The sequence below is a fragment of the Phaethon aethereus genome, assembly GCF_964289735.1.
Source record: "Phaethon aethereus genome assembly, chromosome: 20".
Classification (NCBI taxonomy): Eukaryota; Metazoa; Chordata; class Aves; order Phaethontiformes; family Phaethontidae; genus Phaethon; species Phaethon aethereus.
The window spans coordinates 7,523,058-7,545,400 of NC_138596.1; the positions used below are offsets into that span (position 1 = coordinate 7,523,058).

Sequence of the window (22,343 nt, forward strand, 5' to 3'; positions counted from 1 at the left end):
CCCCCAGAGGAAGGGATGATCAAACACCACAGTCATTCAAAGTAGGTTTTATTTTGCTCCTACTTAACTCAGCCTTGACAGCTAATGCTCCAGTGCAGTAGCTCATACTCTAAGTCTGTCACCCTGAGCTGAACAGCACCCGGCAGCAGTTAGGAAATGAACTGCTTTCTCCTCGGCACTACAGAAGCCTAGCACTGAACTGGGGCGATCACTAATAGACAACGAACCTTTACCTATGTCCAGTGTTCAAAAGACTATAGGGATGACAGTGCAGACTGCAATTTTTTTTGCAATTAAAAGGGAGAAAGAACTGTTGAGTATAAAAGCATCTCCAGAAGTGTTCCTTTCTGTACCTTTGTGCCAGTGTAGTGCAAGTAGCACAAATACCTTTTATATAAAAGTGGTCATTTCTGGTCATTATTTGTTCATTTGTTTATTAGCCAACGTAACACACCCACAACCAGCACAGCCAGACCCTAGTTTTAGAAAACCAGCAAATACGAAAAAGTAAGTTCCCCTTAGTATTCCCCTCCACCCCCATTCTTAAAATTACACCGTAAGTCCAGATTCAAGAAGGATACCACAAGGACATTTTCAAAGGCCCAAGCAGCACTTCATTTCAGAATTCTTTTCCAGAAACTTCATGTTGCTGCAGTATCACTTATCTGGGATAAGCTACAGAAACCAGGATGTCACTGTTTGTTTATACTTCCAGCCTCTTGTCTGCTCTTTTTAGAAAAGCAGACATTCTTGAGTTTAAACTGCCTGAGTGCAAGGCAACCACTTCGACCCTGCGTATGGGGATAGAAGCACATCCAGAGTGCTGCTTGTGCCATCAGAAGGAGGGTCTTGCAATTCACAGCTTTCCCCCTTGCTGATCTTACAACCCAGCTCTGGAAGGGGACGGATTCCGCCCAGCAGAATCTGCAACCAGCAGTACAGAAATGCCCTAAAAGACACTAATACTGACAAGGTCAGTTTTCTGTTTCCATGAGCATCTCAATCCAGTTGGAGCTCACACATTCAATAATTGTGGTCAATGAGACTATTTGGGTACAAAAATTAATGCTACAGTGTAGGAAGATTCAGGAGCTTAGAAAGGAATAAATTAGGCACCAGAATCACACAACTTCTTGGGCCTGTCCCCCCGATGAACTGCAAGTTCCCATTTGTCCCAGACAGTCTCTGTTTTGTCCCTATCTCAGGGGAGGGATTCCTCTACAGGCATTCCTTCCGCCCCCACATGCTACTACAGGCTAAAAGGGAGGCTGGTCAGCAGGACAGCAATGCCAGAACTCGAGGTCCCAACAAGGTGGAGAAGAGTAAGGACTGCACCTGCTTGTTTACATTAACAGGGTATGAGCTAAAGAGACTGGTTTTTCTCTTGAAACAACAGGCAGCTAATTTTCCTGCTAAGGAAGATCATCATCGGGAAAACAGGGTATCACCTTGCTAATCATCTGGTAGCGCTTAATTTTCAGGGGAGACTTCAGCATTAGATTTCATTTTGAAAATCAAAAAAAAGGCAAGCAGCATTGCCTTTAACCAGTTCATCGAGTAACACAACAACTCCAGACACATCACAGGGAGAAAAGGGAGGGGTTTTGGAGGGGAGCGGGGCAGTTAGGCCACCTCTTTCCCCTCTGCGAGAAGTTTCACACCAGTATCCCCTGTGCTGCTAGGATGATTTAAAGGGCACTTCACCAACCATTCATTCTGTTGAAGTCCTTCTTTCCCAAAGTTGTCTCCACTGTTGGCCTGGACCAGAGGCAAATCCTCCAGACAGGTTAGTGTGGACGGCTGCTGGACTCCAGGTGGGAGCGTTTGCCGGCCACTAGCACGCTGCTGCTCTCTGTCTGTTCAGGGAATGGGCGCTTGTAGGTCCGACTGTGTCCGTTCATTGCCCCTCGCTGCCATTTGCAGATGTCTCCGTTTAGGATGTCTTGAATGTGCTGCACTATGAGGTTTATAGCAACTGCGGAGAGGAACGGGAAATAAAGGACACATAGGCTTTCTTGGCCAAGCTATCTGGAAAATGTGGAGCATCCAGCCCTGCTCAACTGAAGTTTTAACAACAAGCCCTTAAAAGAAACTATGCCTGCCCCCTGCAGCAAGGTCAGACCGCCACAGAAACCAGCAACTGTAACACCAGCTCTAACGCTGCCGTCCTGCTCTGCATCTCCAATGGCACGTCACTTTTTCCAGCCCTCCACAGGCTGAGCAGCTGGTCATCCCGACCAGGCTCTGAGCAGCTCCCTCCCCTCCGCCTCTCCAGCAAAACACCTTTCCTTAGAAGCATGGAAACAAGGCAGTGGTGTGCCACCTGCTCTCTTCCCAACCCCAAAGGTGGTCTCCCCAGAGAAATCAGGAAACCAAACTCCCTTTTACCCATGTTGTCAACTCCTCGGGGGATGATCACATCTGCATACTTCTTTGTCTGCAAAACAGAAACAGTGGTGGGAAAAGACAGCTTTATTCTAGGCAGAAGCTACCAAACACCAGAAAGCTGAGGGCACAGACGGAGGGGTTTCAGTGCTCTGGGACTGTTAAGTTAAAGCTCTCCGTCATGGTAACACCTAAATGAATTGAGAAGTCATGCTGGCTAACGTGCACTGAATTTTAGTAGAATTTAGATAGAAGCAGTAGGCCAAGCGTGGAGTACTTACTTTTATACTTCTGAAGAGTGAGCTGCCTTCAAACGGGTCATGCGCTTCAAGGCTGAGGTCTGTTTGCTAAGAGCTGGTTCTAATCAGCATTTCACAAGCCATTGCTAAATCTCTGCTGAGAGCCAAGGTACCCAATGTGCATGTGAAATTCCTTCCTGCCTCTGATGATGTTTTATTGATTTTTACCACCACAGAGTCCTTGCTTCCCCCCCTCCCCTACTTATAAAAAGGGCTGGCCAATTCAGCATTTCTAATGAGTACTTTTACAATCCGAGAATTGCTTTGATCTAGAAGAAGAGCCACCTGAGCTAGTCTTTTCCATCTTATTTAATCTACATACAGGATTTTGTTCTCAAAGGGTTTTTCTCCAAATTAATTTGATTACATGAGCACCTAAACTGACCCTGCATTACACAGCATAGCAAGCAGACGCTATAATGGTCTGCCCCAGGTTTTCACCAGTGTTCCCTGTGGAGAGAGTGTGTCTGCTGGAAACCAAACTCTTCTTTCTTCCTGCAAGACTTACTTAAGAATAAATGCAGAGTGGGAGAGTTTCAGTCAGAGTGAACCATGCTAAAATAGCCCATGACAGCGAGCAGTGAGAAAACGTGCATGGCCTCTAGGGTTTGCCATGGTGCTTTGCCATGGGACCAACCATTTAAGTTCCTTAAACAAGCAGCTTGTAATAGATGAGGCAGAGGGGAAAGCATGGGACTTGTGAAATACGAATTTCAAAAGCCACTGCTGCTGCATCTACAGCGCAGCTAATCCGCAGGCAACCCTGCTCCTCCCCTCCCCCCCCAAAAACACACAAATCAATCAGTGAAACATTTAGTACCGGTAAGCAGAACTCCTCAAAGGCAGGCTTGACAAACATGGTGTACTGGGTGAGGATCTGCTCAAGGTCCCTCCCACGCTTCATATCTCGCAGAACTGGGACAGGAAGATAAAACCCACGAGTCTTACCGTATGGCTGAGGATGGATAAGGAACACAAGCTGGCTGACGCTGCCCATGACATCAGAGCATTACCTCTGCGGGACAGCCGGACGTCGGAATCTGTGTCGACAAAGAGCCGGAGATGGAACATGTCCCGAATGTCTTGATTGTAGAAAACCAGAATCCCTTCAAAGAGAACAACGTCAGCGGGATAGACCACTGTCGTCTCTGCCAGCCTGCCAGGAGAAAACACCCAGAGCACTTCGTTAAATGGGTCTCACAGCACAGTCAAGCAGTCCAGCCCCCACACAGCTGGGGACACCCACACACACCCCCAAGACTTCACACAAAACCAAAACCTACCTAGAATGGGTCACAAAGTCATAGGTTGGTACCTCAACTGTTTTCCCCTCAACAATATTTTTCAGGGTTGTATGCATCAAATCGTTATCAAAAGCATCTGCAAGAGGAAGTTTTAAAGAGAATATGTTCAGATGCTGCTGCGTCAAACGTTCTGCTCAGACTTCCTAGACCCGAAGGAAAAACTCTCTGTCCAGTATTACACCGTGAAAAAGGGATTTACAGCTTATTCTTTCCTACCAGCAGCAATCCAACACTCTCCGCCCAAGCTGTAATTGCTAATACTTGGTCACAGGGGTAACGAAGAGAGAATTTGCTGTTTATAGGCAACTGCAACACAATAAAATTAAGAACCCAAATGTGAAGCTGGTAATTGTATAATTTTACCAAACCGCTTGGTAATTGTATAGTTTTGTGCAACTCTTCTAGTCTGCTAGCTAAACGTAATTTAGAAAACCTCAGAAGTCTTTAATGCTTCTCATTATCCACCCTGGGGAAGCTACAGCAGGCACTTGGCTTCAGCCGAGCGCAGATCACGGTCCGGTTCACAAGCCGTAGCGCTCCCCCGAGCCGGGGGCGCCGCTGGTCGTGCGGGCCAGAAACATCAGGAAAGGGTTTGGGGAACGACGGCGGGTTTTAGAGCCTCTCGACAGCCGAGAGCGAGGAGCCGGGGCGCCGGGCGAGCCGGGATGCTCGGCAACGCTCCAGCATCGCTCTCGGCGAAGGCGCGCCCGAACAGCGGTTACCGCCCGCAGCGGCGCGGCTTTCGCGATAGCAACGCGACAGACCACAGGCGCTTCGTGGGGAAAAGAGCATTTCTGTCATCCAACACCTCTCCTTTTCTACAAGCCCTTTCAGCAAACCCCGGCCGCTCTCCAACCGCGCTACAGACGGGGGGGAAAGGCTTCGGCCACGAGACGGCCGTAGGGCCGGCGGCCTCACCCGGGTGGTCGAAGTTGAACTGCCCCTTCAGCGCCTTGGCCTTCTGCTCGGCGGTCAGCACCCGGTAGAAACTGTCCTGGCTGAGGATGAGGACCTTCCGCTGCCGGCGGTCCACCTCGTTCTGCCCCAGCAGCTCCATGATCTTCTCGCAGACTGTGGACTGAGCGGGGGGGGCTCAGGCGGGGCGGGAGGACCACCGCCGCCCCCCGGGCGGAGGCCGGCAGCGGCGCCGGCCGCTGGAGGCCCAGCCCGCCCCCGCCCCGCCGGCGGCCCCGGCGGGCTGCGGCCGGCCCCGCCGGTAGCGCCGCGGAGCAGCGGCCGCGGACAGAGCCGGCGGCGCCCGGGGTCTCACCTTGCCGCTGGCGGTGCCGCCGCTGACGCCGATGAGGAAGGGCTTGGGGTGCGGCCGCTCGGGCTCGGCGCCGCCGGCGGAGGCCATGGCGCGGCTTGCGGGGCGCTGCCGCGGGCACTGATGGGAGATGTAGTCCGCGGGGCGGGGCCACGCCACACGTGAGTGGGCGGGGCGGCGGCCGCGGCTACACATGCGCTGAGTGCGTCCGGCCTCAGCCCCGCCGCGGCAGCCGCGGGCACGTGCGGCCGCAGGCGTATTATGGCCGGCTACGCGTTATGGAGGCGCCCGCGTGCGCCTACGTGTCTGCATACGTAGGGGTGTGCACATACATGCACACGCAGAAGCGTGTATGTGCAGACACATACGGACGTGCCACACGTGCGACATGCAAACGCAACGCGGTGCAGGACGCGCACACGCCGTGCGCCCCCCCCCCTCCGCTGCCCCCGCGGGGTCACCCCCGGGTGCGGCTCCGGCCGGCGCAGGGCCCTGGCAAACAGCCGGTCAATGATTAACCCGCCCGGCCCGCGCCCCTCCCGCCGCGCGGCGCTGCGGGGCCGCGGCGGGGCCAGGCCCCGAGCGAGCGGCGGGTGGGGACCCCACGGGCACCGACGTGAGTGGGGACGGGGATGGGGGACGTGTGGGGGGGGCGCGCTGGGGGCTTGGGGCTCCCGCGTGGCCGTGGGGTGGCAAAGAGGGGGTGTCCGCTCACTGCTCCTGCGGGGAGCCCGTCCCAGCCCCAGACTCGACCCTAATCGCGGGGGGGGACGCTGGGGGCCGGTGGGCCGGGGCTGCGCCCGTCCCGCCAGGGCCCCACGCCGCCGGCGGCCACCGCTCGCGGGGATGGGGACGGCGGGGCAGCCCACGGCCTCCCCTGTCCCCGCAGGCGTCTCCGTGGGATGGAGGGCGACGCGCCGGCCGGGCCCTCGGGCTGCGGCCCCACGGCCGGGGGAGCAGAGCCGGGGGGCAGCGGGGGGCTGCCCAGCTCCGACACCGGCTGGGACCCGGCCACGGGCCACGGGGACGGGCCCATGGTGGCGGGGTCGGCGGTCACCAACGCGGCCTTCGAGGGGGACCCGCCGCCCTACTCGCCGCCGGACCCCAAGAGCCTTCACCTCCTCTACCCGCCCTTCCCGGGGCAAGCGCCCATCGTCTGCCCGCCGGGGCCCGGGCCCTTTCTGCCCCAGGGCATCCCGCCCGCAGCCCTGCCCTATGCCACCGTACGTATCCCCCACACTGACGCGTTCCCGCCCCGCTCTGCAGCGGGGTCACCCCTTGTCCCCCCTCCCGGGCTTGTGGGGTCCCAAGCGGTGCCTGGAGCAGTGCTCGAGCATCACAGCCCGGGGGGGTGCAGGGGGGTCGTGCAGCTCTAACCCCCGCCCCATGTCGCAGTATGATGGGCAGCCAAGCACAGGGCCATCGCCCGCCGGCCGCGGGCAGCGCCTGCCCAAAGACTACATGGTGGAGTCGGTGCTGGTGACCGTCTTCTGCTGCCTGCTGACCGGGGTCGTCGCCCTCGTCTACTCCCACGAGGTAAGGACAGCACGGTCCCCATTTGGCACTGAAGCCACCCGGCGCCTCAAATGCCCCCTCCGGGTGCCATGGCTCTCCTCTAACCACCCCCTTCTGCCCCCACACCAGACCCGGGCTGCGCTCAGCCGCGGGGACATGGCCCAGGCCAGCGTGGCATCCAGAAAGGCCCAGTCGCTGGTCCTCTTCAGCCTCCTCTTCGGGTTGTTCGCCTCCATCAGCTGGGTCATCTACGTCGTGGTGGCCCTGTACCTATGATGGGGCCCCGAGCCCCACGGACACGGTGCGTGCCAGGGGCTTCTCGCGGCTCACCGCGACCTGGGGGGCACGGGCAGGTGGAGCGGCTGCAGCCCCCGCATGGCATCACCAGGGCTGCTGCGGGAAACGGGTGACCACAAAGAGTTACCGAGGCCGAGGGGCAGCATCCGTCCATCCTGGTGGGACAAGGAGCTGTTCCGGATCTGCACGCGCCTTCGCCCACTCGCTCTCGGCCCCGCAAACCGTGGGGGCTGAAGCAATGCCGGTGCTGTGCCCCGCTGGAGCCAGCTCTGGGCAAGGAGCCGTGTCAGAGCAGCGGCTCCACGTACGGGGTCAGGCTCTGCTGCGGGATGCGAAATCCTGTTAATGGAGGACTGTCACTCGGAGGTGCCAAATGGGACTCGGGCACAGCGTCTCGCAGAGCCGGGGCTGGCCATGGAGCAAACGGCCAAGGTGTAACGGAGAGGCCTGAGCCGCTCTGCTGGCAGCTGCTGCTCTGGGCATGCGAGAAGCCTCACCGGTAATTAATGGCATGAGAGGACAGAAACCCACGCATTTAGCTTCCACGGTAATTCTGCACACAAATACACACACACGCTGTATCACCACCTTCTTGCTGGTTCCAGATTGAAATAAAATACAGGTGTAGCCAAAGTTTCTGTTTTCTGGGCACACCAAGGACCTTCCTCCAACTGTGGCTTTTGTCTACAAAGTTGAGGGTAAGTTCTCCTATAATCAGTCAAATCAGGGTTGCCTCCAAAACCCCTGGGAAGGGGAGCCCACACGGGGCCGTGCTGGGGCTGCAGCAACCCCAGGTCTGGGGGTGCCGCTGGCAGAGCAGCTGCAGGGAGGGACGAGCTGCTGGCCCTTCCGAAGGCGGCTCCGACAAGCCGAGGCGGGAGGCGAGCGTGCCCCGCGCCCGGCCCTGGCTCTGCTTGGGGCTCCTGCCGGCCTCCCGGGGGTGCTGGGGGGCACAGACCCCGCAGCCCCCTCGTGCTCTGCCGGGCCGGTGGGCTGCGGCACCGTGGCCAGCCCCGGCGGGTGGTATGCACTCAGTCAGTGTCTGGGCATCCTCCTCCCCAGCTGGCTGATGCTGATTATTTCCAGAGGAATTTTGAAGCCCATCCAGGACCGAAATAGCGCGGGAGCGTGCTCGGCCGCCCAGGCCGCCACAGGGGTTATTTATAGCCCGTAGCCACTGCAGGGGCTGGGCTGGGGCCGGGCGCACCCCCACCAACCTGTGTTTTGGGGAGCAGCACCCTCCTGACGTGGGGGGGCATTGGTGCCTGAAAGAAGGTGACAGGAGCAGATATTTCCCCCCCCCAAGTGTAGGGCTCGCACTGGGGCGAGACCATCTCGCTGGGAGGTGAGGAAGAGATTTATAGGAGAAAAGGAAAAGGGAAAAGGGCACAGGAAATGCCCGAAAGACACGTGAGAAAACACGAGGCCACACCAGCGCCAGAAGTGGATTCGATTGTCACTTTAATCCACAGACTGCTGCATGCACTGCAAACAGGATCATCAGGCGGGTTTGTTACTGGTGTTTATTTGTCTTTAATATAAAAGTTACAGGTCTGAAATGTTTGCAGGAAGATGCCACCGTCAGGACTGGGTTAGTGGGAACTCTATAATACAACTGAACTGCTGGGGTCGGGGAGAGGCCTGGGAGCGGGGCAGGGGGCTGGTGACCGGGGTCATCACTTCGACCCCCTCCCTGCCCCATAGGGAGAGGGGATTGGGACCCCTCGCTCCCTGCAAAAAGAGAGGCGACGGCCCCAAGGATGCTGCCTGCAACAGAGGCGAAGATGCTCGTGGCCAGTCTTGCAAACAGCTGCTGTTCTGGGCTTCTGCTCCCCAGGGGTGCTGCTCCCAGAGAGGGGGGTCTCTGGTCAGCAAACCTGACGCTGCTCTGGGTGAGGAGACTCTTCTTTAGGGAACCCCCAGCCCTCCCCGCGAGCCTGGCCCGAGGCGGGGACATGAGCCAGGAGCTGCAGTGAGGACAGGCCGCTCGGCTGGGGCTGACGGCAGAGCAAAGGGGAGAAGGGGGGAGGAAAGCCAGGGGCTCGGCCCCACCATGCTGGATGAGGTGCTGCGGCCGTGCGGCCCTCCTGTCCCATGCCGCGGGCTGAGCCTCCGGCTTTCGGGGGGGCTGGCAGAGAGGGGGAGCAAGAACCCCCACTTTGGCACTAAGAGGGCTGGAAACAGCTCCCGCTCACCAGCCAAGAGGAGGTGAGCATCCCGGCAGGGCTGAAGACAAGGTGCACCCCCCTGTTCACCCGAAGCGCCGAGCCCCAGCCATGAGCACTGCAGCCCCACGGCCCCTGCACGGGGACAGCGGAGCGATGGCCGCCGCGTTAGCACTACCACCACACATGACACTCCTAGGAACAGCCTCTGCCACAGCACAGGCCGGGGGGAAGCTTGCCCCAGACACGGGGTGTATTTGCCTTTTCACAGTCTTACCATGTTGTTTTTTAAAAAAATCTTATTTACAAAGGAAAGCACAAGCATTACTTCCTGCGTGGAAGGCTGGGAAGCCTTCCAGGATTGCAAACCTCAGCCAGGTACAACACATGGCTCCAGTGCCCTTAGTGCCCTAAAAATAAAGCGGTTTTGAAGTGTTTCATCTTGGACGCCGTGTTTCAGTCCAGAAAGATCCCTGCTCTGGGGCTGCACAGCACAAACCGGTGCCAAACCCCATGCTCTCCTCCCCCAGAAGATGCCTTCAGGGGCATTGGGGTGCTGCATGTGTCCTGCGCCTAGATCTACAGGAAAATAGTCGAGCTGGGTACAATCCTATGAACGGGGCAACACCACTGTCGCTCCCTCCTGCACCCGTCAGGCAGAGCTGCCGTCTGCAGGGAGCTGGCTAAGGCTTTGCAATCTGTAGAAGGAAGTGCTTGCAACTCTGATTTACCCAGAATAAACAAAGACTTTAGCAAACACGGAGCTGCTGTTGAGAAATAAGTTAAGGATGCTCTGCGAACCACCCTGTCTGTATTCCTTGTGAGCTGCTGCCCTAAAACTGCAGGATTTTGTTAGACAGAACTCTGTAAAAACCTGTGACCACGTGACAGGGTACTGAGAAAGGCCTCGCAAGGCTGCTAAAACCTACAGCATATGCTCAAACCCACAATCCGCACTGTAAACCGTCGGATGAGGACAGGAAGGAGGGACGTGAAATGGCCCGGCTGGGGCTGCACAGAGGAGGATGCCCTGGTGGACACGGAGAGGGGACAGAGGGGCTGAATAAGGCACACCAAACAGATGGGGGTTAACGCTGCGTGTGTGGTAAATGAGACCCCTCGCCTCGCTCTTCCATGCTGGGCTGGCCTGCCCTGCTGGCTCCGGCACGGCGGGGCTGGGGACGGGACCTGCGGGGGCTCCTGACAAACAGTGGATCACAAAGCACAAGCACCAAGGGTCAGCCAGACGAGGACCCTCCGAAAAAAACATTTGGCAACAGTGAGAGAAGAGAGGAGCGGGGCGGACGGGATGGGGCAGCTCGGCCGGGCACGGGGCTCCTTCCCCGTTCCCACTTCCAACCTCAGAAATCGGCCCGCTGCCTCCTTCGCCCAGCTCCTGCACCCGCTCCGCAGCCAGCGCCCACGCAGCCGCCCCGAGCCTCCTCTCTTCCAGCACTTGAAACAACATTGTCACTGGTTGTGAGTTTTATACTTACTGTTTTGCACTTTTCTTTTTTTTCCTATAAACCCATCGGTATTCAGACATGCATCAAAAAAATCCCCAATGGATTCTAAATACTAATATTTACAGTCTCGTATACTACAGCATTTACTGTGCAAAAGCTAGTACCGTCACTAAAAGATACGGGTTCACAGGACAAGTGAACCACAGTACCTCGGGTAGTCAATGTTTCCAGGGTTGGGAGGGATTACCGTTGCTTAAATAATGAGATCTGAGAGGAGGAGGGGGATACGATGACCGGAGATGGCGGGTCCCTGCCCACATTTTCAGTGCCTTTTCCGTATCTACGACCGGTGCCTTCCTCCCTGAAGAAGGCGCCAGAGATCTGGGGTAAACCGAAGACCCCTGTAAACACAAGCAGCTCGGAAAGCAGAGCTCCTCCAGCAAGCAGCGGGAGACTCTTCCATCCTCGTCTCCTAAGGATGAACACATTTCGAGGTGGCACTGCAGGGGAGACTCAAACCCTTGGCTTCCACGGCTGCTGCCTGCTGAACACCACTCCAGAGACAAGTTTGCGGGTGCTGAGCTCTTGCTGACCCTCCTTCGCGGATGAAAACAAAAGCCCGGGTATTCCCAGATGCAACTGGCCAGCAAACCAGTAACGCACTTGCATGGGACCCTCCTTCCACAAAGCTCTCTCCCCGGGTTTAAAGCTGATTCATGGCACAGAGGGACGGGAGGAGAAGGAGGGTGAGTGCAGCGAGCACCGGCTGATCTCTGCCCATCGTGGCTGGCACGCGCGGTCACTTCTCGCCCGCTGCGAGAGCCCGACATTCGCACGCCCAGGGATCGCTGCCAGCTGGGAGGGAGGGTGCGTCATCCAGTAACAGGTACAAACATTGAACTCCAGTCTCATAGCTGCCCTCGGTGCGTCTGCGGAGCAATTCTTGCTCGCACAACCCCTCCTCCTAGGTTTTCTCTTCTCGGTCTGTTTTCCGCCTCGTAATGTTCCGAGGTTTGATTTTGAGGGACAGTTCCCACAAGGCCTCCTCAGCCAGGTGATCGCTGAAATCGTTGAAGAATGACACTATGTCGTCGTTTCTTTTGATGTCATAATGTCTGGAAAACCACAGAGTAGGGCGGCAGTTAAACAAGGGGCTACCTGGGGACCTCTCTCAACTTTGAGCCACCCCTGCTCTAAGGAACGTCCACTGCTGTGGGGTCTGCATTGCCTCAGCCCGATACTCCTGACTGTGGCATCAGGGGAAAAACCATCATGCCCATCGCTGAACTGGGGGAAAAAAAAAAGACCCTATCACATTGAAATCAGCAGTTAGATCTGCTGCCTCTGCTGCCAGACAGCATTGGATAAAACCCTCCATGACCTAGAGAACACCAAGACCCAGCAACAGCAAGACCTGGAGGAAAAACTGTTGTATGAAAGAGTAGTGAGAAAACTTCAATGCACTGGATCTCAAAACTAATATAGGAGAAGTGTCTTCACAACTTTCAGTCATACCTCACCTAGAGAGGGAAGGAGACTGTGACCGGAGCCCGGTTGTTCCCAGGTCTCCTTACATCTCCGTCATGATGCTTTGACTTTAGGTTCCCTTCCCCCTGCATGGGGGCTCACCTGCTCCAGCCATGACCCCCCCAGCAATCCCCACCGTGGTGCCTCAAAGCCAGCTCTGCCCCGCCTGTTGCTGCACTTACACTTGTTGGAAGCACCTCATGCTGTCCAGGATGTTAAACTGCTGCCAGCGCTTGGAAAAGTTCACTTTGCTGTCAATGTAATCTGGGTTTCCCAAATGAACAAAGGTCAGGTCCTGCAGAATCAGGCCTCTGAAAGAGAAAGGGGCAGTAGGCCAGGGAGCAGGCAAACAAGAACAGAGGTTAGTCACACAGGGGCAGCCAAAAGGCAGCCGAACGCAATCTGCCTCCCGCTGCTGCCACCATCAGCACGGCAACCTTCAACTAGAGGGATGTGTTCCCCCAGCCACAGATCCAAAGGTGTTCAGGTGCAAGGCCCCCGTCATGCACAGCTGAGGGACCTCTGAGGTCACACTAAGGGTGCTGAGGTTGCTTTCACCCTCCATGGAAAGGAGGACCGGGCTGGAAGAAGGTTGCAATGGGATGTGCCTGCCAGGGGTTTTATGCAGGAGGGTTTCCCCAGCAAGGCAGTCTGTGGTCCCTTCCTCCTTCTGCCTCCCCTACTCAGCCATGTCTCTGCACAGTCCTGCTGGGGTCCCCTGCCAGATGAGATGCCATGTTCCTGTGCAACCTCCTCCTACAGAACTCTTTCCATGGAAGAAAGTAAGACCAAGAGAAGTTTTACTGTTGTAAACCCAGAGCAAATCTTGTATCTAGATCAGAAGGCCCTTACGGAAAAGGGCAACTGCTTCAACCTTTCATCTAGAAACATGATGAAGCAGCAGGTTTGACAAGGCATTCACCAGCTCTTGCTGTCACAGAGGAGCAAGCAGGAGCTCAAAGCTGTGTGACCCATGGGAAAATTTGTCTTTCCGCACACAGACCCCAAAGAAACTAGTTAAAAGTGTCAGCTAAAGATCCAGGCACTTTGCCATAGCCAAATCACAAAAGCCGTCCTTACAAAAAGACAGCTGCCACCCTGCTTTCCTGTGCTACAGGACAAATTGCTCCAGAGAGGGCACGTGCGTTGATGTGGCACATTGCCGTCTTATCCTAGATGTAGGTCAAAAGGCAAGTGCTGAGCTGAGCAGAAGCTGATGAGAAATCCTTGAGGGAACCATTTGAACGTGCAGAAGTAACAGCAGAGGAAAGAAACTACCAACTCACAGGTAAGGTATGCAGGGAGGCTCCACATCAGCCAGGGCTGCTCGGTAGGCGCGGAAGGACGAGGAGCTGTCAATCAGTGTGCAGTACTCAGCCAGGCCCTGGTAGAACACAAAGCCCACGGTGACACCACTGCTGCAAATCTCTTTTCTTTGTAACCTCTCCCCAGAGAGCCATGCAGGCCAGGGAGTTAATGCCATCCTGCAAACCCCTCCAACTGATTTACTCAGCCTGACCCTGAGGGCATATAGACAGAGCCTCGCTGCCTTCAGCCTCACCAAGCCTTCAATTTGCAAGGAGGAGGAGGCTGTTCTCACCCGTGACTGCAGCAGTCAGAATGCCCAGCCACGCGGCAGACTTCCAGCATGGCGGCATTATAACCACCGGAGAGCAGTTCTCCACCATCCCTCCACCCCGGGATGCTGCTGAGCTCTTAAAACCACCCAGCTGTTGCACACCTTAACCACAGTTATCTTTTTCCCCTGAAGATGATAGCCCTCGCTGCTCCTCACCTCTGAGGTTTGTTTCTGCCACTCCAGCCTTCGGATGGGTGCAGAATCCAGTGCAGAAAGAATGGCCAGATAGGAATTAAAATTATTCAGCTTTCGTAAGTGCTATGAAGAGGGAGAATATACCAGTTACTCTAGAGATCTGAAAAGCCTTCTAGCACCAAACAGCTCTACCTGCCCTGCTCTTTTAAGGAGCCTTGTGTCTGATTCACAGCAAGAACCAAGCTGATACCTTCATGATCTTTATAAATTTAAGGAGCAGCCTCTCTCGGTCTTGGGCTTTCTCTTGTAGCATAATTATTGAACGGACCCTAGAAGAACAGACAAAAAAACCCAAAACACTTAAGCAGATCTCAGATTTCTTCTTGTTTCATTTAAAAAAAAAAGATTAACTGATTAGGATGGGCCAACAACACTAAAAAGTTCATGCTACCTCCAACTTAAATGGAGCACTCTAATTCACAAAAAAGACAGAATAATTTCAAGGATGACCACAATAACCCTTAAGAGGGTGCATTTATTTGAAAGGGTAATGTTTGTTTGAAGGGCTCAGTGGCACTGACAATAATTCCTCTGGGTTACAGTGCCCTCTACAACCCTCCTGATTATCTTCCTCATGTGCTCCGGGGTCTTTCCTGAGTGCCTGGCATCTACTCCCTGGCCACAAATGTATGTTATCCCACTTGTAACAAGGGAACCCAACTCTGCAAGGTAAGTTTTGAATATTTGTAGGGCACCAGAGGTTAAGCACAGTTCAATGCCACGGTTGTTCTGAGCTCCTTACCAGTAGGACATGTTATTAAAGTGCTCTGTGAACTGTGTCAGGTTGGGGCTCTTCTCTTCATTTTGCTCCTTTGCCCAAAGCAAAACTTCTGGGATCTGCCGAGGAAGAAGAGGAGAGGGGTGGGAAAATATCACACGTTAAAATGGGATTTCTGCCTCAAGATTCCCAGTGGCAGTCTGTGTTCACTGTTACTTGCTGACGCAAGTTCAGCTGTCTCCTGCAACCCACCACGTCTGCCTGGAGAGCTGGCAGGGAATATCAGAGATCGGAGAGGGTACTTGTTCAAATCCCTCCCATCGCCCTTACCCCATCCTTGTCTCTGTACCTCAATTTTATAGAAGAGTTCAGCGTCTAGGAGGGTCAGCTGCTCGGCTATTTCATGACTGTGGAAATCATGCAGGGTCCCTGGCCTGCAGGAAACAAGGATGAAGTATAAAGGCGAAGAAAATGTGACCTGTTGTTTTTCCTTTCTTGTATTTTGGACTGAGAAAACTGTTGTGTCCACAAGAAAGGGATGCCCTGTCTCTCATAGAATTAAAGTATGGTTACATGCATCTTTCCTCACCTGGCTGCCACCCCACGGGCTGCAAGGGGTTTGATGGAATTGGCGTAGCTCAGCATTTTCTTCTGATCCACTTTATCAAGGATATTCTTGCGTAACACTCTGGCGAGGCTCAGCTCCCCATTGCAGACCAGTCGGAAGACCAGGTCCATCAGCAGCTTGAGAATTTCCTCTGTCAACTCCACTAAGCTGAGAGAAAGATGGAAAACACAGGGAAGGCATCAGAGCTACGACTCTAACTGAGCTAGAGAGTTTGTATCTGTACTGAGTCTTTTCACTCTTTCCTACAAGCAGAAGTCAATGACTGAAATTTCTCCTCTTCCCAGCTCTCCCTTTCCTACAGATTCCCCTTTTATTTGTTATTTTAAAATCACTGACCCAGTTAGGACACACCGAGAACCTGGCTCTTCCAACAAGAGGGTTCAGCACTATAGGTGTCTCGCGGGTCAGGGCAGGGGATTTCAGCGGTCATTATCGATGGGGTTTAAAGAACCCACATCTTCATAACTGCCAGACTTCTGTATTGTTACTGAGCCCACATCTCCCATCCCAAAATGAAGAACGCAACTCACCACAGCTCATCCACCACTCTCACCAGCACGAAGAAGGTGTTCTTACTGACTCGCTTCTTAAACGTGTCTGGGAAGTGGCAAAACTTCTCATATGTTGGTTTCAAATTAAAGAATCAACTTAGTGTGGTCAGACCAGCATCAATGCAACTAACAGCTGCCTTGAGGAACGTCAGAATAGCTACTCTTCTGTCTTGACAGAGACTGGTGTTCAACTTCCAGGAGGTAAGGGACGCCAATGTGGCTCTAATTAACACGGTATTAAGCTGCCACCAGCTGCAGGTAGCAGGGGTGTGAGGAAGTACTTACACCTTGCAGAATTGATGCTAGAAGAGTAGGTATACCCTGAAACTGTTCTCTCTAAGGCAGAATTTAATGAGCAGCACTCCTCTACTGTGATCTCCCCCACTGGTCTGTGACATCTGCTCTCATAACAGATCTCAGACGTCGCCCCTACCTTCCTCACTGCCCAATTTGCTGCAAGGCGAACGGCTGGCAGGGGAGACAGCATGGGTTGAAAAACCTTCTGCCAGGTGGACAAAGGGAAAGAGAAAAATGTTACCAGTAAGTCAAGTATTGACAAGGGCCTGCAGGAATGCCCCAGCCAGTATTTTCACTGACAACTGCTCTGCAGTGAGATTTGCTGTGTCCTTGGCCGCGCTGATCCCAGCAGGAGCAAGGGGAGCTGCGGCTCTGCTGCAGATGGCAGTGATGAGCTGCGACGCAGGACAGGGTGACGTCAGGCTCCCTTTGACGTGTGCTCCCTTGTTCAGGACCAAAGCCCACGAGGCCTTTGCACTGCCTGAACCGAGACACTGGCCTGCTCAGCTGACGGCGAAGGGAGCCACGGGAACAGAGCCAAGGGGAAGGAACTGCAGGCAGGGTGCTCAGCAAGAAGCCTTCTGCATGCTCTGCCAGAAATGCTAACGCTCACCCTGCCACGCAGGGGCCCTTGCCTCCTTAGCAGTTACAAGCTCAGTTCAGAACTGGGAGGCCAAGAGGACATTATCTTCTGTGCTGCATTTCTTGTAATATGAGAGAGAACAGGTCTTGATGGTTTAGTCATCTCTAGGATTAAAATACAACTGCCCAAGCAGGCAATCCCCATGGCTCCTCCGGAAGGCGGTATGATCCCCATTCTGCAAACGAGATGTCCCAAACAAATGACCGATTCTCCAGCAATGCACAGAAAATCTGAACTGCTCTTTTGCCCTGCCAGGGCTTGTAGGAGACTACTCTCAGGTCCAGTACTCCACCCTGCCTGGACCTGCCCAGAAGCATTTCCCATTTGCAAGGTGCAGAGGTGAAGGAAGTCCTGCTTGGGACACCTCCAGAGCAAGCACATTACTGACCACATTGACAGCAGGCTTTTGAGCAAACAACTTGCCACCAGCTCCTTCCACAATGACTGCTTGGCTCTGATTCCTGGTGGGGTCATGCAACTGTCACTCATGCAAAAGGATATCTGTACTGCAGCTTCTTGATGAGCTCTTCAGGGGTGATAAATGTTCTGTATGTAGTCAGAAAGGCTTCACAGTACAGCACCAGATCTACAGAGAAAGACAAGACAGCTTCAGTCCAGCCTACTTTCAGAAAAAGGAAGCATCTTGTAAGGTTGAAGCCAGTCTTACAGGCAGAGGACACGGACACATTTTGACACAAATGGATTTTACAGAAATGCTGTGCTGTTGTTTCTTACCAGCAGATGGACCCTATGGCACAAGAGCAACAGTGAAACTGCCCTGTCCCCACTGGCCTGGCTCCCATTTGCAGCTCTCAGGCTTGCCATTTCGCTTATGCAACCACTAAAGGGGTCAGTGAAAAACACCTGTTTGTGGGACAGGAGCTTTCAATGACGGGTCAAGAAAAAAATGTGGTTTAGACCTTGGGGATACTTTAAAACAAAGATCTGATGGTGAGAGATGGGTGCCTGTTCTCTGTCTTTACTGCTTAGGCAGCACAGGGCCCTGCAGAAAGGCATGGTCACTCTTCCCTCCTGATCCAGAACGCATGTGTTTTGACATGATGATATGGTGCTGCAGACCCTCTGCCCTTGCTACGTTCCAGGCAATCTGGCTCAGGACAGTGTAAATAGATTATTTTCAGCCAAAAGAGTAAATTGCACTGCAAAAACTGACGCTACCGTGACTGTGGCCCTGCCACAACACACTCCAACGTGGTGCACGGAGACAGCTTTTGTTTATTAATCTGCAGCAGTGGGTGCTACAGGCCCCAGAATTGCAAAGGTTTTGGCCGTCGTCAGGGGCACAAAGGAGGGAATTTGAAAAAGCAGGAACCGCAAATGGGAACGAAGATTTCAGGTCAAGACTGTGGTATACTCGCAGTTCCAACCAAGGCTTGGTCGCTGTGGACAGCAGTGGTCAAAACAGAAATTTATTAGCCCCGGTATGAAACCACGCAGCACTGCAGGCGGCGCATGCAGTGGCATGGCACACTGCCCCTGCCCAGTGCCCTGCAACCGCTGGCACAGCCTTGTTAGCGCAGACAGGGAGAAAAAGCTTCTGCCCTGCCTGCCCAGGCTAGGCTGTACATGTAAAACTTGTTTCAGCCAGGACAGGGATCACCGCGCACCCACGTGCTGTAACACCCAGCCATTGCACGTGGAGGGTGGGAAAGAGCAGGGCACGGCGTGCTAGTTGTGCCTCTCTACCTGCGGTGTTTCTCTTGGCAGGAGCCTGACAGAGACGCCACCTCCTCCTGCTCTTAAATCAGAGCGCGCCGCTGCCTTTTGGTTAAAGACAATCAGACGTGAGCTCTAAAGCCAGAGGCTGGGTGGTCATGTCAGGGGTGAGTCCTAGGCCCCGTCCAGCTGTAATGCTGCACTCACAGCAAGTGTGGCTGTGAGCACTTAACTGACCACGGGTTTTATTCCTAAAGACCACAAGTTTCCCTTTATCCCTTATTCCATAGCTCTTTTAGAAAACTCAGATGGACAAGAAGTATCATGCAACAGGGTGTGGAGTTACATTTATTCTGGGTTCCCATCTGCCCAAAAGGCAACGTGAGGTAATACAGCTGGTCTGCTCTGGCACTCGAACCTGCCAAGAAATTCATCTTTAAACGAAAGCCTCTTAACTATACCCCTCTGTGCCGTTTGGCTGATTGATTTACAGGCCCTGAATTCTTTTCATTGTAAGCTTAATTCATTAACCCCCTCAGTCACCCAAACACTGGGTTAGCATAGCACAAATTCCTCCATGCTCCATTCAGCTCAGCGGCTTGGCAGAGCCCGTGAGGCTAAGCCCTGCGTCTATTCTGAGAAACGGACCGCGCAGAGCTCCCTCCACCCAGCCGCTCTCCCCGTCCGCACCGCTGTGCGGTTAAAATCCTGCTCTAGTTTTTTCCTAGTCTTGAGAGGTGCTCCATGGCTTTAACCTCACTGCTCACAGCACCCTCAGAGCTCCACGCTCGTGAACAGGAGGTCTAGCACACATCCCTTTACCAAAGAGCGGTCTTTCAGCAGGACCAGCACGGAAGTTCTTCCAGTGTGATGCTTGTTCTGGAGAACAGTAGGAGTAAATCAGAGCTTCCCTATTCCAGTTTCAGCATTTTTATAAGGGGTATTTCCACCATCTCATTTAGACTGTATTTTTTTAAATATACATATCAATCCATGGTGCAATCAATTGCCTCCTTCTCTCTAGTATGTTCCTAACTTTGGTCCTTTCTGCCTGGATTCGATGCCTGATGTAAACAGGGAAACATAGCTCTTAGGGGAAGGATTTTCTTGCTAGCTGAATTGTGCTGGTAAGTAATTGCAAACACCTTATGCTACAGTAAAAACCCTGCCATTTAAAAATGCACATGAAAGATATTTCCCCTTTGACTATCAAACCTCTAAAATATGAGCGCTGAGTGGTTCAGTGGGCTAGTGCATTTTGCCTTACATCCCTGGAGACAAGGAGATCAATTCTGGTTAAAGCCATCAGCACAAATGTGTTTGGCAGGTTTGAAATCACTCTCTGGAAACATCACAAAGCCTGTCTTTGCCACAGGTCTTGGAAAGGTGCAGCTGCATGTAGGTGGTGACTGGGTTTGGAGAGATAAAGTGGGGTTTTAACAAATCTATAGCTAGGGGTTGCCAGACCCTCTCTTCCTCGCCCACATCTCCTTTCTTGTGCTGTGGATTCCCTCTCTGAACCAGTCTCGGTGGCTACCAGCATGTAAGCGGTACAGAGCAGGACTAGGAAGCAACACAATGAGTTGAAAGTAAGGAATGTCAGCAGACCAGCATCTGGATAGCTTGCCCAATGCCCACAGGTACAGCATTAGACCCAAACCAACGACCCTCCTCTCCTACTTTGATGCAATAGTCACTCCAGCAACTCCTACATCACCGCTGCCCTGAAGTTCAAAGGGCAAGGAGCACCTCTGAAAACAGGACCAGTCACACCTGCATTTGCAGTGACCTACCTCGGCAGGCACGGAGACACCAACGCAGCACTTGTCACCAACTCCACTGGTGTGCCTTGCCTCCCAGATCTGGGCAAGGGTTATGAGGAGTTAATACCATCCCTGCTGCTAAATGAAACGAACAGGCGCTTATCCAGCTTATCTCCGTTCCACCGAAGATAAGCACAATTCCCCCTCAACTTGGAGGATCACGAATGCTGCCTGCTGCCACCCTGCTGCCTGCAGCCACATCACGACTGCGTGCACCGCACAGACACAGAAGACAAGCAGCAAAAGGCCATGCCATGCTGCACGCTCCTCAGCTCTGTTTTGGTGCATGCACTGTACCTTTCCTGTCGGTCTCTGTTGCATGCACTAACAAAATGTCTCCAGATCCACCACGAACATCTGGCCCATCATCTCCCTGCAATGAGAACAGAAACATGTTAGACATGGCCCCAGCTCCCTCCGGCCTGGTTTACCATCTCTGGGGTTCAAACTCAGCAATCATTGGCAGAGTACACAACGTTCCTGGCACTGCTCAAAGCGCAAGCTGGGACATGGTCTTCAATGCTGGGCTAATCCTGGAATTTGAATAAAACACTTGGTGTCCCAGATGAGGATCTGGGCTGATCCTCACTTGGGGTCTCCGACTCCTTAAGGCCAGGCTGTGAAGCTCAGTGAAAGCTGAACCTTCTGCCCACAGAAGAATGAACAGAAATGTCCCAGACTCCCAAATGCTCCCAGAAGACCATTAACGGAGCAGTAACACTGTGTGAACTGTCTCAAAGTGCGGGATCATGTACCACAGTGGATGGGAGGGGAGAGGTCATGCATTCAACTTGCATGTTCCTGGAACATCAAAACCTAGCAAGTTAATTCCCTAATCTGGAACTATTTGGCTGGAGGTCACCTGAAGCGATCCAATAACCAGGAGCAGAAAACAGCCCTGCTAGCTGCTTGACTCTTGCCTTACCACTCTCTAAAAACAACTTTCTTCTAGCTGCTGCAATTCACAACTAAAAATATGCAAAACTGATATATCACTCAGCCAGCAGTTCCCACGCTGCAGGAAACAGCTCGCAACGGCAGCTCTGTATCATTTCAAACATGTAGACCGTAAAGAATAGAGAGAAAAAAGAAGTTAGGGGTTGACACAGGCATGCTAGTCCCACATGTTCAGAAATCAGTGATTTTTAATTGTTTTTTAAAGGAAATATTCCTGCAGAGGAGGCTGGAGTCATGTCTGGCTTCCCTTAGCAATGTCTTTGTCATTTTAATACGCAAAAAAAAGATGAAAGCCATGGAGCAGCTATGTCCAAGATGTGAATTTTTCAGGTAACCCTCTGGCAAGACTCATGAAATACTACTTGAAGAATGAGTAATAGATTCTCACTCTCTCCTGTGCATCTCGGCTGACCAAAGAACGTTCCTAAAGTGCCAGTAAATGATACATTCTCTCTGTTTTTCAGACAAGCCCCTGACAGTCTGAAAGCTTCAAAAGCCCGCATATTCCCTCAAGCTGCATGTCAGAGACAGCTTGGTTCAAGAGCACAGTGAGCAAAGTTGTCTGGGAGTGCACCCAAGGCTAGAAACAAAACCATTTCTCAAATACAGAAACAGTTACTTTGGCTGCTCTTCCACATCAGTAATATAACGTCCTGCTCAGGAAATCTGCTAAAGCTGCCTTCAGACTGAAAGGCCAACAACATAAACCTGCACCCGGATTTACTGTGCAGGTTCATTTCAGACTAAAGAGTTAAAGCAAGCTAAAGAGGTGGGAAGGAACAGACTGGGAAAAGGGCACAAGATGAGCTGGTTTTTAGAGACATCTCACACTTTGTTAAACCCCGACTCAGTGCTGATGCTCCCTGCCTGTACCAGCATCTCATACTTTCACAACAGCCTGCACACATAAAGCTGTATACCACTTCTGCTGCAACCTAGCTCTTCCCATCAAATAAAAGCTGATGCCTTGCTTGTGCACACAGAGAATCA

The 22,343-nt window shown here is 53.3% G+C and overlaps 3 protein-coding genes across 3 annotated transcripts in view; 1 reads left to right on the top strand and 2 right to left on the bottom strand.

The window, feature by feature from the left end:
* Positions 1 to 1,787: 1,787 nt before the first annotated feature.
* On the bottom strand, positions 1,788 to 5,345 carry UCK1 (uridine-cytidine kinase 1; the record flags this gene model as incomplete). Its single annotated transcript, XM_082009197.1, has 7 exons — positions 1,788 to 1,975; positions 2,389 to 2,437; positions 3,505 to 3,599; positions 3,698 to 3,840; positions 3,968 to 4,064; positions 4,907 to 5,066; positions 5,259 to 5,345. 7 exons carry the CDS (start codon positions 5,343 to 5,345, stop codon positions 1,788 to 1,790), a joined length of 819 nt encoding a protein of 272 aa, XP_081865323.1.
* Positions 5,346 to 6,075: 730 nt separating this feature from the next.
* Positions 6,076 to 7,046, top strand: PRRT1B (proline rich transmembrane protein 1B; the record flags this gene model as incomplete). The annotated part of the gene is made up of 3 exons (XM_082008820.1): positions 6,076 to 6,478; positions 6,651 to 6,791; positions 6,900 to 7,046. The coding sequence occupies exons 1-3, from the start codon at positions 6,158 to 6,160 to the stop codon at positions 7,044 to 7,046; spliced, it is 609 nt and encodes a 202-aa protein (XP_081864946.1). The 5' UTR covers positions 6,076 to 6,157.
* A 4,616-nt stretch (positions 7,047 to 11,662) lies between these two features.
* Positions 11,663 to 22,343, bottom strand: part of RAPGEF1 (Rap guanine nucleotide exchange factor 1) — a gene marked incomplete at its 3' end in the record, with an annotated part of 86,678 nt that continues 75,997 nt past the window's right edge. Inside the window, exons 16-26 of the mRNA XM_082009039.1 lie at positions 20,694 to 20,769; positions 17,391 to 17,482; positions 15,936 to 16,021; positions 15,367 to 15,552; positions 15,127 to 15,211; positions 14,802 to 14,896; positions 14,250 to 14,328; positions 14,021 to 14,122; positions 13,512 to 13,609; positions 12,408 to 12,536; positions 11,663 to 11,813 (exon numbers count right to left, since the gene is read on the bottom strand). Coding sequence (XP_081865165.1) covers positions 11,663 to 11,813; positions 12,408 to 12,536; positions 13,512 to 13,609; positions 14,021 to 14,122; positions 14,250 to 14,328; positions 14,802 to 14,896; positions 15,127 to 15,211; positions 15,367 to 15,552; positions 15,936 to 16,021; positions 17,391 to 17,482; positions 20,694 to 20,769 — 1,179 coding nt within the window. The remainder of the gene's footprint in view (positions 11,814 to 12,407; positions 12,537 to 13,511; positions 13,610 to 14,020; positions 14,123 to 14,249; positions 14,329 to 14,801; positions 14,897 to 15,126; positions 15,212 to 15,366; positions 15,553 to 15,935; positions 16,022 to 17,390; positions 17,483 to 20,693; positions 20,770 to 22,343) is intronic.